The sequence below is a fragment of the Simochromis diagramma genome, unplaced genomic scaffold (assembly GCF_900408965.1).
Source record: "Simochromis diagramma unplaced genomic scaffold, fSimDia1.1 OVJJ01000344.1, whole genome shotgun sequence".
NCBI lineage: Eukaryota > Metazoa > Chordata > Actinopteri > Cichliformes > Cichlidae > Simochromis > Simochromis diagramma.
This window is the reverse complement of record NW_024387375.1, coordinates 6326646-6340595: the sequence shown is the minus strand read 5'-3', so window position 1 is coordinate 6340595 and position 13950 is coordinate 6326646. Positions and strand designations below refer to the sequence as shown.

At 40.0% G+C, this 13950-nt stretch overlaps 1 protein-coding gene across 2 annotated transcripts in view; it reads left to right on the top strand.

The window, feature by feature from the left end:
* The window catches only part of LOC120720036 (Down syndrome cell adhesion molecule-like protein 1 homolog), a 99095-nt gene that overhangs the window by 18729 nt on the left and 66416 nt on the right, over positions 1-13950 (top strand). For both annotated transcript variants that reach the window (XM_040009635.1, XM_040009636.1), the window contains exon 3: positions 556-702. In XM_040009635.1, coding sequence (XP_039865569.1) covers positions 556-702 — 147 coding nt within the window. The remainder of the gene's footprint in view (positions 1-555; positions 703-13950) is intronic.

Sequence of the window (13950 nt, the reverse complement as noted above, 5' to 3'; positions counted from 1 at the left end):
TAAATACCAGTATGTACGGTAGAAAGTAAAGAGAAACACAACAAATGATATTACAAATATGTAATTTTATGAATTTAGTTCCTTAATTTAAAAGGAAGAATAAATGTTTTCAATGAAAATGTAACACATTATTATCAGATTATCTTTACCTTGTGTTCTTACATTGTAATTACATATTGCCTTTACGTGTCTGAACTCTATTATAGAGTATCCCAATCTTTTTATGATTTGGCTGTATGGTAGCCCTCCTGTGGTACTTTGCTTGACTAAACATTTTAAAGACTTTTGTGGGCTGTTGACAGCCTTTGTGGACTAAATTGTATATAAAACGCTATTTGAGAGATGTAGATTTGATTAAATTAAAGCATAAAAGTAAACTATACCTCTCATATCACAGTTTGTGCAGACTCCCAATTTATGATATCAGCATTCATCTGTAATTTTTAAATATCAGTATTAATATCAGATCGAGGTTTATTAAACTGAAGTGTCCACTGTCACTCTCACCCAGTGTACATCTAGTGACTAATATCAGCTCTTTTCTTCACATACCAGTGTTCAGGGAGCCCTACACAGTCCGTGTGGCCGACCAGCGCTCCATGCGGGGTAATGTTGCCGTGTTCAAGTGCCTCATCCCCTCAGCTGTCCAGGAGTATGTCAGCGTTGTTTCCTGGGAGAAAGACACCGTCGCCATTGTCCCTGGTAGGAGATTCAGCCACTCATAATCAATGATTCATCAAAAAGCCCAAACTAAGACTGCAGACAAAAGCTTCAGGTTCATTTTCCACGTTCATGCTCACTCTGTTTGTGTCTGTGGTTAATAATGGAAAGCAAATGATCTAATCTCATTCCACTACATAAATGGAATATTTGCAGGTGGAGAAATAAGAATTTTCTCTGTTATTGCAAATGAAGTCCAAGCTTTAAATCTAGGGATGTTTTTCTGTTTGTTTGTTTTTAAAAAAAAAAATGTGGTTTGCTTTCAGAACGTAATGGACTTTCTTGTGATTGTTGATTTCTCTTTATCAATAATAATCAATCTATTTGTGTTTATTTGTGTTGCTGGTACTGGTCCCAGTGAGAGAAGATGACAGAATGCTTCATTCATTCAAAAATAAGGCTGATGAAATGGCCTTTGCCTGACACATTCCTGGCTGCTCAGTCACTGTCACTGCTGTGGTTCAGAGCTGTGTTCTGTGGATAAATCAGACATTAGCAGACATGTGCTATTTGTGTTTGTGTGAGAGAGAGAAAGTGAGAAAGCAAGAGAGAGAGAGAGAGAGAGAGAAAGAGGAGGACCGAGGGGTGTGTGTGGACTGGGGTGTGTGTGTGTGTCTAATTTGATGTTATCACAGTCACCTAAAAGAGAGCAGCAACACCTCTAGGGCTCTCTTATGTCTGGTGTTGTTCACTCTGTTTCATCTGATCCTCTAAACAAATCATTCACTGTCTAACTGAAGAGTGAAAATATCAGTATGGGCCTCCTGCGTGCTGCTATGCTTGTGCATTGGCACTCGTGTGTATCTACAGTATGTGTTCAGGCTTGTGTTGCAGTGTTAACATTTGCTCCATGGAGCAATGGCAAATTGCAGGGTGTCAGATGAGACTGTTTAGGTCAGATGATACGCATTGTTCTCTGCCCCTTATCTTGCTCTCTGATACAGACTGCCTGTTTCATCTCTCAACACTGTGTGTGAGTGTGTCTATAAAGGTGTCTGTGTATTTGTGTGCCTCTCTATATTGCTCTGTCCTTCACACAGGAGCACTCATTGATCCAGCATAACTATAGTAAGTGTGTGTGTGTGTGGCCTGAGGGGGGTTTCCAGTCTGGATCGATAAAGCTTGCTGTTGGATTCCCCTCTCTCTTGTCACGGATCCCTCAGTGTGAGAGTGGTGAGACCGGGCCAGTCTGTTTGACTCATAGCTCTGTGTGTGTGTTTGTATGTGTGTGTGTGTATGTGTATTTGCTAAAGCCACTGTATCATGGCTGTGTGCAAGAGCTCAGTGGGAGTATGTTATTGATCGCGTGATGGACGCCTTTGGTAAAGCATGCACATATAGACAAGCAAAAGTATGCACACACACACACACACACACACACACACACACACACACACACACACACACACACACACACACACACACACACACACACATTTGAATGAGCAGCTCTTTGAGCTTTCAGCTGTGACCAGTTCATGTTATCCATAATCTTTAAGAAACAAACTATACATTCCATTGATTCCATTTGAGTGAATTATCACTGCACGAACTACAATAATCTGTTTCATTTTCAATAACTGAAACACAATTTTTAAGGTGAAATGATCAGTCAGGTTATCAGTTGTCACTATTTCAATGATCACCATCATAACTTTCAATCACATATTTGTTCTTCTTGGATTTTTCTTGTTCTTATTCTTTTAGATGATTATAAATGGTCACTTTTTCATTTCCGCACATATGAAGATGTCTAATAAGGCATCTTTAAACAAAATGGTTAATTGATTTTCCAATTGTTTACTAAGTAATATAATCCCGAAATATCTGAGCTGGCATTTCAAAATACTTGAGAGTATTTGTTTTCCCTTTTTCCTTCGCGTCCTTCTCTTCTCTACTTCTTCTCCTCTCAGTCCTGATGAATATGTTTTATTGGTGACACAGTGCATCTCTTCTTCTTTCTGTCCATCTTTGGCTTGACGCCGCCTCCTCAACCCTGGTACAGACTGGTGGCCTGTGTCAGCATCATAACCACACACACACACACAAACAGAGACACAGAGGATTCATGTGCGGGCCCCACCCACCCCACTTGCACTCCACCATACACCTCATCCATCTATCCATCCACTTCATCTATCAGCTCCTGGTGGCATGTACAGCTTTCAGTCTTTCGATAGCGCTCGAGATGCTCTAGTGGTTTGCCATTTATTAGGGACACTGTATGCCAAGGTATTGGCTTGACAGGATGATACATGTCAAACAGACGGCTGTGTTGGTCAATAAAGCTAAGTTTGAATGGGCTTTGATGAAGAGGCAGGAGGGTGTTTGCTGACAGCTGGCCTCACTGTGAGACGACCCTGCCTGGGTGTCATGTCACTATTTGACAGCCAAATCTGTTTGCGTTGAGGCCTGTTCGTGGAGCGATTTGTGGGGGAGTAGACAGATAGATAGACAGGCAGACAGTCAAACAGTGCGAAGCTTTGCGTGTTGACTGGCTATCGTGGATTTTACTCCCTTGTCATATTCCTCCCCTTCTCGTGCTACTTCTCTATCTAGCCATGCCTCTCCCTTTAATTGATGGTTTGCTGGTGTTGCTGTCGGTTAGAAAATTAACATTTGTTTGCTTGTCAGTTAGGGAACTGAAAGAGTATGCTCTGACAGCGATGTGTACGAAGGAACTTCATCCGTGTGTATGTGTGAGTGTTTGCGTGTCACTTTGTTAGTATCGCTCTCCTCCTCCAGTTGGAGCTTAAAACATTGTGAGTTTTATCTGGTCGCCATGGTAACGGGTGCGATCCGGCGGGCGGAATGAGGAAGGTGTGAGGATGCATCGCTGCCTGATTTTTATAAGTGCATCACCACGGTTCATCTCCACCACACTCACACATGTGCACGCACGCACACACATACAGAGGACATATCAGCATATGTAGCATCTTTCTTTCTTTATTTCCTGCATTACAAACTATATAGTCCATCATCCATGGTCTGGATTAGGATGATGAAGCACTGTGTGTGACTTGTCGGTGACACTATGTGCCTGTGTGATATACATATTATTATAATAAACCTGTTGGCCACTCTGTTAACAGGGACAACAGCCAATATCTAGGAGCTTCCAGTGTAGAAGACAGATATTTGAGCCAACACTTCCTAATCCGTCCAGCAGAGAGTTTATGAATGCAGGTACATTAACAAAGCTGTGTAAATTTTGCTCTCTACCTGCATGCAATCAAACCCCGCTTAAAGATGATTGGTCATTAGAGGTTCAGTTGCAAACACACCTTGGATACATATTATGCATGTATTGTTATCGAGAATAGCTAATAACTGACCTAAAACCGTACAGCAGAATTGTCAAGCATATGTCAGTTTACTTTAAGTATTTTGGAAATGCATGCCAAAGTTTTACACGTTTGCACTGTAAAAGCTTGGGTTTTATATGGTGTGATCATACTTTTCCTTTGAAAGATGATCAGTTTTTCTCCTGCCATCCTGTAACTATATGTATTTTCTCACTTGTGCATGTTTTCCTATAATCCCAGAATGTGTCCCTGATTTCTACATCAGGCGTGTGTCAGGGGCATAACACTTGTTGCAGCACTCGAAAGGGCCAAGGAAACAAAAATGCAATGTGCAGACTTAGATGTTAATTTTATTCTTAATTTTAATAAATGATTGCCATGGGTTTAATTGTATTTGTGGGAAAGGAAATGTCCAAAAGTAAGCAACACATTCAACAATATCATCAGCATCTGTGATTGGACCATGATAGACATAACCCCAAACTTCAGGATTTTATGTTTCTTATAGACCTGCTTTTAGTAATGTCACCATAAAATACTGAAGTTAAAATAGAAATATCAAAGTTTGCCAACAGACATTTACAGGAATGGTCTTTATTTTATGTAATAGCTACACATGAAGTCAGTGTAGTCTCTTTAATGTTCCTTTCTTTTGTGAGGCAGCTGAGTCAGTTCTGCAAACTGTACACACTTAGATATAATGCGCTTGCTTCATTAGAGCCAAAGAAACTACAGCTTATTTGAATTACACATTTACATACTGTGGTTGAATGAACTATTCAGGTGGCATCTGAGTAGCATGCTTCATTAAATGTTAATGAGAACATTGTGAGTCATATTACAGCATTAAACCAGGGTAAGGGATAAAGAGATTAACACACACAATTAAGTTGTTTTCGTTTATCTTAAACAATGTATGGCTTCTTAAAGAACAATCTTTATTAGTATGAGAAAGAAGACACTTGCAATGTTACAATATTTTTGAAAATTGTAATAGTTTGAACAAGCAAATAGAGTCACAGAACAATACTAAGTGATTGATTAGTTGATATCGCGGGAGATAACAACAGAAAGCGTAAACATCGAGGGTGAAGAGGGTGTGGAAAAGTGTGACGTCTGTGTTTTTTTGCATTGATTGAGGCTGTTTAATCCCCCTTCTCTTTCACACACACTGCCTCTCTCTCTGTGAAGTGTAGCGTCACCACAGCTGCAGTAGCTTCTGTCCCAGTCTCCATTTTGTAGCCACTCCGCAGAGGACCTGTACTCTTCCCACCCCTCTGTCTTTCCACTTTTAACTTTATCCCTCTCCCGCCCTTTTTTTCTAGAGGCACTTATTAGGAAATAGTGAAGTGACAAAGCATCGTCTTTTTTTCTTCCACTCCATCAGGCCTGAAAGTGAACAACAGATAGGCTGAAAAATGGCAGAATAGGCAGAAAAAGAGAGAGACAAAGTGGCACAAAAGCATGACATGTTAAATTATGCAGATGGGAAAGTGGGCATAGGATGCAGGGATGATGGAATGAGGTGGGTAGGTGTATGAGGACATATAAGGGGTTGGACAGATGGACAAAGAAAGAGGTGTGTGCGCTGAGATTTCCTGCTGTCCCCAGCACCCCAGGGAGGGAGAGAAGGCCAGGGGCTTTAAAGCCAGTGGGGCCTACCATTAAAGATGCATCTGACAAGTACTTAATGCTCCCCTACCTCCCCTCTCCCCTCCATTTCTCATTTTTCTTTAGACTTTCTTTACTTGTTCCTGTTAGTATCTAACCATTAACCATTACACACATGGTGCACATCTATGTGTGTTTGTCTTTAGAATGGTTACCATTCATACCTAGGGTAAAGGTGGGGGAAGAGGGCAGGCAGGGGGGTAACTGTGGAGGGGAAATGGGTGCTGTTTACTTATTGATGTGTGTTTATGGGCTGTGTGTGTGTGTGTGTGTGTGTGTCCGATTCTGGCAGTGATGCATGTTAGGTTGGGTTATTTATTCAGCACTCGTGTTTGGATGTTTTACAGAGAGAACAGGTGCAGAGTGACTCTGAGCTTGCTCTGTTTGAGCGGACTTTGTGTGCGCATGTGTGTGTGCGTGCGTGTGTGTGCTAGCTGTGTCAGTGAGACAGACAGAAAGAGAGTCAGACACAGGGGCATTCACTGCTGTCCAGGCACTGATAGGGCCGCTGTGTTTGTCTTTGTGGATAACATGATTTGAATATTGAAAAGAAATTCTATTTTGTAGATTTCAGATAGATAGATAGATAGATAGATAGATAGATAGATAGATAGATAGATAGATAGATAGAAAGTACATGCTCAGGAACATGGATGTTCTGCATAGAGATTGAAATGGCGGGAGAGATGGAGGGAGATTGAAGGAGGGAGAGAGGGAGGTAGGAAGTGAGAGAGGGTTGTGCACGAGGAGAATTTCAATGGCACTCCAATCATGCAGGCAGTCTCGTTAGCCCAGGGAACATTTGCATAGCGCTTCGGCGAATTCATTTGGCGTTACTCAGAGAAGATGGCTCCCTTTTCCTCTCAGCTAGTTAGTTATTCATTAAGCACAAGGTGTTCAGAAGCACATTCACGCGAATTTCTCATGCATCCGTGTGTGTGTGTGTGTGTTTGTGACCTGTTGACCGGTGTGCCTTTCATGTTACACTGTATGTTTCTTGTTATATAGGCTTTGTTGCAGATCTACCTCCCATGAGGTTTGCATATTTATGACTGACTGGATACGTGCCCTGGATCTTTCCACGTATATCCTTACAATACTGACTAGGTACATGCCAGCAGACAGAATTGCTGTCAGATATTGTGCCAATTGCAGAGCCGACGTCAGAGCATTACTCATCACCCACCGTGATCTCGCCAACAACTTCTTCCTCAAGTAGTGACGCCGGAGCTTTAACTTTGTATATCGCTGCTGCCTTTCTCCTCCTCTTCCATCCCAAGAAGCTAATTAGGGGAAAAAAATACATAATAGAGGTTCAGACAATTAGATTTTTACCTCAGATCATCACTAATGGGGAGCATAACTTGCCTAAAAAAGCATGTCACTTGTAAGATTGGTTAGGATTGTGTGTGTTTGTCAGGGGTGGGAGTATGGGTGGTGTCAGTGAGGAAGCAGAGCCAGTAAGTGAAGATGACACACATAATGAAGAATGCAGTGGATGTGTTATTCTAATTATCCCACTGACACCTCCTTGCGATCTAATGTTGTTTGACAGTGCACAAAAACCATGGTGAAGAGCTGCACTTGTATGCACATTTGTGTGTATGTGTGTGTGTGCTGGGTGTGTGTGTGTGTGTGTGTGTGTGTGTGTGTGTAAGTGCGTGCGTTGGAATCTGCAAGCAGGAATTTGCAGTGACAGTGTTTGTCACATGTGCTTAAGCTGTAGGGTGAATTCACTTTGTGTGACCTTTGCTTAAGTTGGTCTGCTGCTCATTTTAAGTAGACAAACACCATAGTTTGTGTTTGACACGAGTTACTTATTTTACCTTTATTTGAAAAAAGAGAACTGCATCATGTATTGGCTTCAAATGGTTGAACTGCACTCTTAAGTAGGTGAGAAAATATGAGCTGGAACTGTTTAAAGTTAGAAAAAAAACTGTGCTGTGGGCCAATATTTATTGTTTTCTTCAAAAAATCAAATAGTGTATGATTGGTGAAACCATACAGAAGCCTGTTTTAAGTAAACATTTCAAGCTATTATCTTAAAATTTCAACTAACTAAAATAACTTGAAATTTCAAGTAAGTAAGTCAAAATTTGGAGATAATAACTGAAAATTCAGGTTTTTCTTTTTTAATGGCCGAAATAAGCTTCCATAAACACCACCGGCTGATTAAACTAAAGAAAGAAAAAAAAAAACGATTTGGAATTAATTGATTAATGGTTTAAGTCATTCTTGAGAAAAAATGAAAATACCACAAATTCCTAACAGGTTTTATAGAAGACGATTTGCTTCTTCTTTGCATCATTGTCGACTTTTAGAAGTTGTGATGTTGTGACAATTTTCTGCCATTTGTGGACAAATTGGTTAATGATAAAATGTGAGGCTTTATCATTATTGATCATTTTCAGTTCAGCCCTGCTGTGTACAGAGTGCAGTGTTGCCATTAAACACTGAAAATGTTTCATTCGGAGTCAAGAATATGATGACTTTGACGACTGTAATCGCAGCAGATAATGCTGAAGTTGAGTGTCGGCAGGTCGAAAAATGTGTCTAGTCGTTACATTTGTGTTAAAGAAAAGGCTACATAAGCAAAGGAAAAGAAAGAAAACAGAGCATTCCTATGTGCATCTGTAGTTGTAGACATGCATGTGTTTCTGTGTATTTGTGTTTTTAGTAGTGCGCTGGGGGCAGGGCAATATGAGAGATATCCTGTTCCAACACATCCCCGCTGGAGCTGACTTAATGACCCATGACCTGAAGATGTACATGCTAGGAGAAGAGAGAGGGAGGGTGCAAGGAGGCAGGGTAGCTGAAGAGGAAGAGGAGGAGGAGGAAAGCAGAGGGGTGTTGGACCGGGAACAAAATGGATGAAAATTGGAGCAAATAAAGCAGAAAAGAGATGAAAATGTGTTCTGCTTGATGCATTGCTCTCTATTTCTTTGTCCTTCCAGTCTCTTTCTCTCTCTGGAACACGTCTTGGTCTGACCAGCGTCGTGTCCATCTGCTTGAGGAGCTCCTCCTCCTACCTCTCTTTGTCTGCCTCTGGCACTCTTCTCACTTTTCTGGATCCACTTCTTTTCTTTGGGCTGAAAGATCACAGTTAATCAAAGTCAGGATGGCGACAGCCGACAGACCCATGACACGCAGCCCACAGTGGACACAAGCAGAGGCAGTAAGGGAGAGACAGAGAGCTTTAAAGTAAAAGGACAGCGAGATAGCCGTAGAATAAGAAGACAGGTGAAACAGGTTTGCACATTTGGCCTGCACTTCCTTTTTTTTAGTCCTTCTCAATTTTTATTTTACCCTTTTTGACACTTGCCATTTTTATTGGATTTCTGGACTTTCCCGCCCTTCCCACTCTTTCCCTCTAACCTCACATAACCTCTGTCATATCTGTTAAATTCAGATGTGCATCTGCCTGTGTGTGTCTAAGTACATGAGCGCATGTGTGTGAGCCCACTGATCTCCCTTGTCAGCAGTGCCATCTCTGTGTTTTATTAATAGCTAATCAATGAGCTCTCTGGGATCTATGAGATGGCCTGAGGACTCCCATAAGACATATGCCTCCGTATCAGCGCACACACATCAATAGCTCATAGAAGTCGGTGGAATATAACACATTTAGAGTTGGTGTTGTTGTTGTTTTTTTGTCAATACCTTTTTTTTTTTTTCAAGTTTTCGGTTCGTATTTTAATTTAGCTGCAGCAACAAAGTGGTGCAAGCAGCTCAGATCCATTATAGACCGATTCACATCTGCCCTTCATGTTTCCATATCTGGTTTGTTTGTGTCATAAATGCACTCTCACTTTCTCACTTTCTGTTTTACCTCTGCCTCCTAGGGTTCTCTTACTGCTTGACTTGACATTTATTCCTCTCAAGCGCTTATCAGGCCCACTTGATCGCCTCTTGTTTTGCATCATTATTTTTCTTCACATTCTGCTATTTTCAGTGTGTCTGCCCTCTTCCTATTCTTCCCTCACCTACCTATTTTCTCTGCGCTCACTTTCTGTACCTTAGCTGTTGGTATTTTGAAAGTGCAGCCTGTTTTTTTTTCTTTTTTCCATTTTGTTTTTTGTCTGTTTTGTTCATGTGCATAGCCATTGTTTTACGATGCCCAGGGCAATCTGGGTTTTTGTTCCTCTCACTCACTGGGGACATTGTTTGAAAACAGAAATGTGAGTTTCAAATGTCTTTGGAGGAATCCTCCAACTTTTTGCTTTTTCATTTATAAGCACCCAAACTAAATAAAGGATACTGCTATTAATAATCCGATTTTTGGTGTGGTCAACAAACAAAATTAAACATTTTGTTTTAAAAATCCACTTTTAAAAAAGTTAAAAATGCACCTTATTCAAATATAATGATTTATCCATAACATAAAGTCATTAAAACTTCTACTAAGTCCCCAAAACAGAACCCAGTCCTCCCCAGAATTCACCCCCAGTTAATGGGAATACACGATTGCAGTGTTGTGCAGATATTTGGAAATGTTTATGCGTTTCTTAGAAGTCATTCTGCTTAATTTGTCTTTACTGTAATGGGTGTATCTGATTTTTCAAACAAAACTCCTGAGTTTTATTGCGTTAAAGTGACAGAACAGAGACAAAGTTTAGGCTAAGCCTTAAGTTTCTGTTTTAGTGCTTTGGTTTACAAACTTGCATTCGCAGCACCATCTATAGTAGCAGCCCAGGTGTATTAGCAGCTCACGGCCGACACCATGCCCTTGTATTTCAGCCTACGCTATGCTGAAGTTGTGGACACTATCATATTTCATGTTTCATGCTTCATCTAGCCAACAATTGTGGTGCCAAAATGAATGTAGCCTCTTCTCATGTTTTATTTTTTGGCAAATTTTGCAATTTTGTGGTGTTTTGTGAGCAATGTTTTTCTCTTGGACAGCGACTGTCTGAGCAGTCACTGAAACAGCTTTTGACTTGGCTTAGACTTTATGCCAAGTCAAAAGAACGTTCTCATCTGTTTTTCAATGCAGTGACACATTTTGTAGGTGGGAAATCACAACTCAAAATTGTGTCCTTTTCAACCTCCAGGTGTTCAATGCACAAAGCCAGGAGAAAAACCTTGCCACCTCCAGGTTTGCTTTGTTGCGCATGAAGTAAAGTTAACAATGTTAAGCTAGTAGTGAGAGCTTGAATCAATTATGACAATACAGCCACAGTTTCAAGTGAGCTAAAGGACTAAATTAATTATCATTCAGCCGAACTCATACGTAGAGAAGCTCTACTTTATTTTTATTGTCCAAGGTTCCATTATGTGGAATAACATCAAGACTTAGAAAGAGCATTACATTGAACTTTTTTTCTTTGAATTTTCCTAGACACTGGAGACTTTCACTTACCAGTTGTCACTGAATGCAGCACGGAGAAACACGCTGCCATACTGCAGGTCATTTTTTAATGGAAGCTTTCTTATAACCTGACTATATTTTGTCTTTCAGTACTATTCCTACATCCAACTGCCCTCTGACAAAGAATGTATGTTTTGGTGTGTGAGAGAGCAAGAGAAAGAAGGCGATCTTTTTACATCTAAGCTTAGCTGACTAAGGCTCCCAGAAGACAAAGAAAGGGTGAGAGGAGTGCGGGAAGGGAGAGTATAGTGGAAAAAGAGAATGTAATTTGAATCTCATATACATTTCAGTTGAAAGTCATTTTAGCCTTGGTACATTCTCCCTGGAGTCAGCTTTACACACACACACACACACACACACACACACACACACACACACACACACACACACACACACACACACACACACACACACACACAAAGACACACTCCCCCACCCACACTTGTGGACAAAGCTCTTGTGTATGAGCACAGATTGACAGTTGAGTGCTCACACTACAGCTCATTCATCCTTGTTGACTACATCTCTGCAGCCAAGTTGAAAATGAATGATGTGTCAGATGCAGCCTCTCTACAAAATAAAACATATTGTTTTCTATTGTAGCTACAATTGCTTGCATACAAATACAACATTAAAAGCTGGTAAAAAGAAAGAAAGGAAGGAAAACAACCTGTGGGCGACAAACTTATTTTTGCGTTTACATTCCTCCAAAACATGTATCCTAAGAAAAACACAGCTGCTTTAAAACTGTGTTAGGTGTCCAAGTGAAAAACTTTAGAAGTTTGATTTTTTAGTCTTTCTGGGCAGTGGTCTTAACTTTTTGGCCTTTTAAGAGTATATGTGCAATTTTGGAAAACCAGGAAGTTAATGACACTGTTGTGACTTAAACCTGCCAAGGCTACATATCAGGCGGTTCTTGCAATGTCAACACTGTAGAGAGAGATTTTGATTTAAGCACTCTCACTCGCCAATGGCATCCATCCCCAGCATCCCCCGATTTTCTTTGTGTGTGTGCGTCTGTGTAAGCATGTCTCTTTTCCTCTGCATAAACAGCGTTCCCTTTTCCTGCAGGCTGACAAGTGAATGCCTTGTTTATTTCTGTTGACTGGAAAAAAGATGTCTATTGGTCCCTTATACCTACAATTCTTTCTCATTACCCATCTTTTTTTTTTTTTTTTTTGCAATTTTAGACTAACATAGGTGGGAATGATAGAGTAATCAGCTATAGGACAGATGAGAAAACAAAAAAAAAAAGAGTTTCATTTTTATTACACAGTTATTAACATTAACGTATCTTCATGCTGTGGCAGCTTATATAGACTGTAGTCATGTGGCACTATGGAATGTATGATGAAAACAGTATATTCAGTTCTATCCGCCTGATACACTGACCTGATAAACTGATCCCCCAATTCATTTGGTATCACCCTAGAGGGTGTGGGTATAAGTGGAACTTGACATCACTTTACTGGGCATGCAATAAATTCTGTTCAGTTTTTTAAGTGCAGGATAATGTATAACATGCAAAAATGTGATTGCTGTTATTTTTAAAACACACATTTTTAAAACCACCATGTGGATACACAGTGTGTTTGCACAAGTAGTTAGGTGCAGATTAGCCAAGTAACTGCTGCTCTGATGCCTGGCATCCCGGATTCAGGTTAGTTTCTGTTGCTATGGAAACGGCATAAACTTTCATGTAACCTCAAGCTGTAGCTATCTAAAGGCATTTAATTAAGCCTATCTTTAGTTCACAATATCGGAATATTATTAAGCAGTTCTCTAATTATAATAATATTTAATTCACAATAACATCAATGCATAAACTGTGAAAGAGCATTATGGAAGAGTAGCCTGGACACACTGACATAACTAATTAATAGTGGTTCAAAACCAACGTCAGAGCCCCAATTTTTCTGCAATTCAGACTGAACCAGAACAAGCATATTTTACCCACCACAAAAGATTTGAAAGAATTCTGCTTCATACAGAGAAGTACATTGCTGCATCGTGTTTTCTTCTGTTTCTTTTCAAGTCACCAATGAAGAAAGTTAAATCTTCAGTAACAGTTTAAGCATTTTCTCTCAAATGAATAAAATTAAAATGTAAAAGCTGGTTAAAAATATGCATTTGTATCAGGTTAAGTGACTCCTATCGAAGTGTCGTTGGAGATAACACCCTATCTGCAAAATAAAATCTTTATTGTGTTTTCCTAAGCCAGGTAAAAAGGTTGCTAAACATAAGGTTGTTAATTGAGTCCTGCAGTCAATAAGTGCCTTGCCCCATTACCACTGTGCTGCTGTTTTCTTAGGACATAAATAAATGAAATACTTTATAGTACATCTTCATGTAAACCATAATTAAGAGGGCATTGATGCTTGAATGGATCAAGATATGGATGAATAGAAATAGTCAGTTGTGCTGCTGAAAATAGTTAGATTAGCTAGATTAGTGTAGTTATAACTAATTTAAAAAGTTATATTATTAATTTATATTAAAAAATTGGATGTCAACTGGGCATCATTTGCATCTAAAAAAATCTAAAATTTCTTTGTCCATCAACAGAAAATGACCCAATTTTTCAGTGTTAGCCATTATTTTAGTTTGACCTACTGTATGGAAGCCATCTACCTATTACGTGCATGTTGCACATGCTCAGTGTAGGAGGTAGGTGGGTAATTGTAACATCAGTTGATAACCTCTGAATATGACTGTATGTTTTCCTCTCCAGAAGTCAACAGCATGTAGCAGTGTTCCACTAATAGGGAGAGTGGCTCTGCATATACGCAATGTGTTGCTGTGCAGGACAGAAGCATTCTGCCACGCTTAGAGTGTGTGTGTGTTTGTGTGCTGTGTGTGTCCTATCTGTGGGCTTGAATTTGT